The sequence below is a fragment of the Haliotis rubra genome, unplaced genomic scaffold (genome assembly GCF_003918875.1).
Source record: "Haliotis rubra isolate DU_JTF1 unplaced genomic scaffold, ASM391887v1 Scf783, whole genome shotgun sequence".
Lineage (NCBI taxonomy): Eukaryota > Metazoa > Mollusca > Gastropoda > Lepetellida > Haliotidae > Haliotis > Haliotis rubra.
The window spans coordinates 56,025-59,732 of NW_025767505.1; the positions used below are offsets into that span (position 1 = coordinate 56,025).

General features: G+C 45.5%; 1 protein-coding gene across 1 annotated transcript in view; it reads right to left on the minus strand.

Moving 5' to 3' along the window:
• Nucleotides 1–2,493: 2,493 nt before the first annotated feature.
• LOC124260984 (extensin-like) overlaps nucleotides 2,494–3,708 on the minus strand; it is a 1,975-nt gene continuing 760 nt past the window's right edge. Inside the window, exon 2 of the mRNA XM_046695302.1 lies at nucleotides 2,494–3,387. Within this exon, the coding sequence (XP_046551258.1) occupies nucleotides 2,494–3,387 (894 nt within the window). The remainder of the gene's footprint in view (nucleotides 3,388–3,708) is intronic.

Genomic DNA, 3,708 nt, shown 5'->3' on the forward strand with positions numbered 1-3,708 from the left:
ACACTCCCTCACTGCCCACTATTATCATTCTCAACATACCTGTGAGTGATATCGATATTCACTATCTAGCAGGGGCAAGACTTGGGTGATGAGCATTGTCACTGTCTGTGAAGTAACGCTACGTAATGAGTGACCTTGTGACGTAAACACTGATGCGCACAATCCAGCAAAAGCTGCACGTTCAGATAATGTTTGTCCAGATATCAGCTCGCAAAATCCACAGAAAAGGACACAATAAGAGAAGGTATCTTTTATAGTCAACTTGCCAAGACTAGCTGCATAGAATGCTCAATCTTAATGAAAATCCCCAAACGCACGACTGTACCCGTTGTATGATGTGTTCCTTTACCAAGAATATTATTGTTATTACGTTTGTAAAGACATATCGCCGTTAACTTTGACAATGCAGCTCTTTTAAGAGGCATGTGCAAGAAACCGTGAATAATGTTCCGACGTCAGTTTATCTCAGGAAGTCACGAACAATATTCACTATCAGAGACCTTATCTGGGTGGAAGTCCCAGGGAGTATGCAGTAGCTGAGTATTTTTGTTAGGGTTGGAGCAGCACGGTGGGGGTAGGGAGGTAGTGGTATCTGTTTAATGGAATTACCACGGTAGTGTGATAGCACAATAGTGGAGTAGCGGTACAGCAGTGTAGCCCTGTATCTTGGTAGCAATGTACCAGGGTGGCAGAGTACCCGACCAACAGGCCGAGAATCTTGAGTGAGTGAATGAGTGAAGCTTTATAGTCACATCGGCAATATTTCCAGCCATATCGTGACTTTTAACAAATTACACATTCATAATAAATGCAATCAAATCATAAAAAGAACCTGTCGACGATGGACAGTAAAAATAGATTATCACAGACAAAAATTAAAACTAGCATGGCGAATGTAAAATTAAACAAATTTTATGAACAATGCAACAATAAAACGGGCTAGAGATCACCAGCAACTGAAGGTAGATCACCATGCTAGGGACCATGGGGACTTACAGGTACATTTGCTACCTGCATCAGCCCTAGTTGGTTTTACATCCCTTCAGCCACTGGCGATTGTAGGAAATTTAGCCTAATTTTCAAATAACAGAAATTCTACATTTAAAATGTGGTAAGTGCCGAGAATCTTGGTATTGGGTAGGAGAAGCACATGGAGCATGAGCACTGTACTGTAGAAACAAGTTGGCTAGGGCGTATCTGGATAGTTGGTGAGTGAGTGAGTGAGTTTAGTTTTACGCCGCACTCAGCAATAGTCCAGCTTTATGGCGGCGGTCTGTAAATAATCGGAGTCTGGACCAGACAATCCAGTGATCAACAGCATGCGTATCGATCTACGCAATTGGGAACCGATGATATGTAGCAGCCAAGCCAGCGAGCCTGACCAGCCGATCCCGTTAGTCGCCTCTTACGACAAGCATGGGTTACTGAAGGTTCATGGTAAGTACCATGCTGGGTAGTGTAATTGAGTAAAGAGCAGAGTAACTTGGTAACAGAGAGGCGGGAGGTGTCAGAGTGGTTTAATAAAAAAACCATTCAATTAATTCTATTTCTTTTTAAAATGTCATACCTAAGTTGTGTGTTGTAATGGGTCCCCAAACATGATATTGTTCAATTGAATACAGTCTTTCTCTCATTCACATCTGAAATTTGGATTTGACTACAAACGTCATGGTAACATTACTGTGCTAGAAACATCAACAAAACACAAATGTTTTATCAGTATCAGATATATCTTCTACGAATAACAATTTTGCTTCATTTCAATACACCTTGAAACAAAGGCGTATCATTTATTTTGCCCTGCATTTTGAATATATTCTCTTGACCAGAAAGACCACCTTCATACCTTAGTTTGGTTTTGTTGTTGCTAACGCCGCACTCAGCAATATTCCAGCTACATGGCGGCGGTTACCTGGATTTAAAATAATGATTACATGAATTATTCTTGACAACCAACTGTTGTTCGAGATGATTGTTCAGGATTGTTTACTGAGGAGGGTAGCGTCAACAATGTTTGTTGTTTTCATCCATTAGGATATCAGATGTTTCTATAAGCAGTTTGGGTCATATTATAGCGACACATCCGCATTCCTTGGAAACATATACTTGTCTGTTTATGTAAGGGTTAACATGGACAATACGTTTGGGTTAGATCGTGAGTATTGGACAATGATGATTCTTTGATTGATTTGCTTAGGAAAGAAAGAAAGAACAAAAGAATGGTTGTTTAAAGTGGGTTTGAATCCGGCTTCAATATAACTTCCTCGTTCCAAATATAGTTAGTCTAACACGATGGCCAATCAAAGAAAGCTCAATGTCACATCTTCCTTGTTTGATCCAAATAAATACGGATGGTTCCACAAGCAGTCCTTGAGCAGCACTTGGTTAAACCATTCAGGTAATGTTTCTTCTTTCAATCTACATCTGTCTTGTGCGTGTCTACCCAGCACTTGAGTTGTTTTGAGGCAGTATTATACCCTGTGCAACAATGGTTTAACTGTAACACACTGTTCCTGTACATTCAGTCAGGGGATACTTGTACGCTATATTTAGAAGTGTTCTAGATTTAGGCAGAGCGATTGGGTAGCAGGTGAGGTGGAGGGAGTAGCTGCTGGGATGGTGGAGTAGCTGGTAGGGTGGTGGGGCTGCTGGTGGTGGGGTGGTGGAGTAGCTGGTAGGGTGGTGAAGTAGATGCTGGGATGGTTGAGTAGATGGTGGGGTGGTGAAGTAGATGCTGGGGTGGTGGAGTAACTGGTGGGGTGGTGGAGTAGATGGTGGGGTACAGGGTGGCTGGTGGGGTGGAGTAGCTGGTGGGTCAGTGGAGTAGATGCTGGGGTGGGTGGAGTGGCTTGTGGGGTAGTGGAGTAACTGGTAGGGATTGGTGGAGTAGCTGGTGGGGTGGTGGAGTAGCTGGTGGGGTGGAGTAGCTGGTAAGATGGTGGAGTAGATGGTGGGGTGGTGGAGTAGCTGATGCGGTGAGTGGAGTAGCTGGGTGGGTGGTGGGAGTAGATGGTGGGGTGATGGAGTAGCTGGCAGAGTGGTGGGTAGATGGTGGGGGTGCTGGGTAGTTGGTGGGGTTGCAGGAGTAGCTGGTGTAGTGGTGGAGTAGCTGGTGGGGTGGTAGTGGAGCAGCTGGTAGGGTTGGTGGAGAGTGGTGGGTAGCTGGTGGGGTGGTGGAGTAGCTGGTGGGGTGGGAGTAGCTGGTAGGATGGTTGAATAGCTGGTGGGGTGGTGGAGTAGCTGATGCAGTGGTGGAGTAGCTGGGTGGGTGGTGGAGTAGATGCTGGGGTGGTGGAAGTAGCTGGCAGAGTGCTGGAGAGAGAAGATGGTGGGGTGCTGGAGTAGTTGGTGGGGTTGCGGGTAGCTTGTGTGAGAGTGGTGGAGTAGCTGGTTTTGAGGGCAGTATCAGTATACCCTGTGCAACAATGATTTAACTGCATAACACACTGTTCCTGTACATTCAGTCAGGGATACTTGTACGCTATATTTAGAAGTGTTCTAGATTTAGGCAGAGCGATTGGGTAGTGAGTGAGTGAGGTGGAGGGTAGCTGCTGGGATGGTGGAGTAGCTGGTAGGGGTGGTGAAGTAGATGCTACTGGGATGGTTGGAGTAGATGGTGGGCTGGTGGAGTACCTGGTGGGGTGGTGGAGTAACTGGTAGGGTGGTGGAGTAGATGGTGGGAGTACAGGAGTAGCTGGTGGGGTGGAG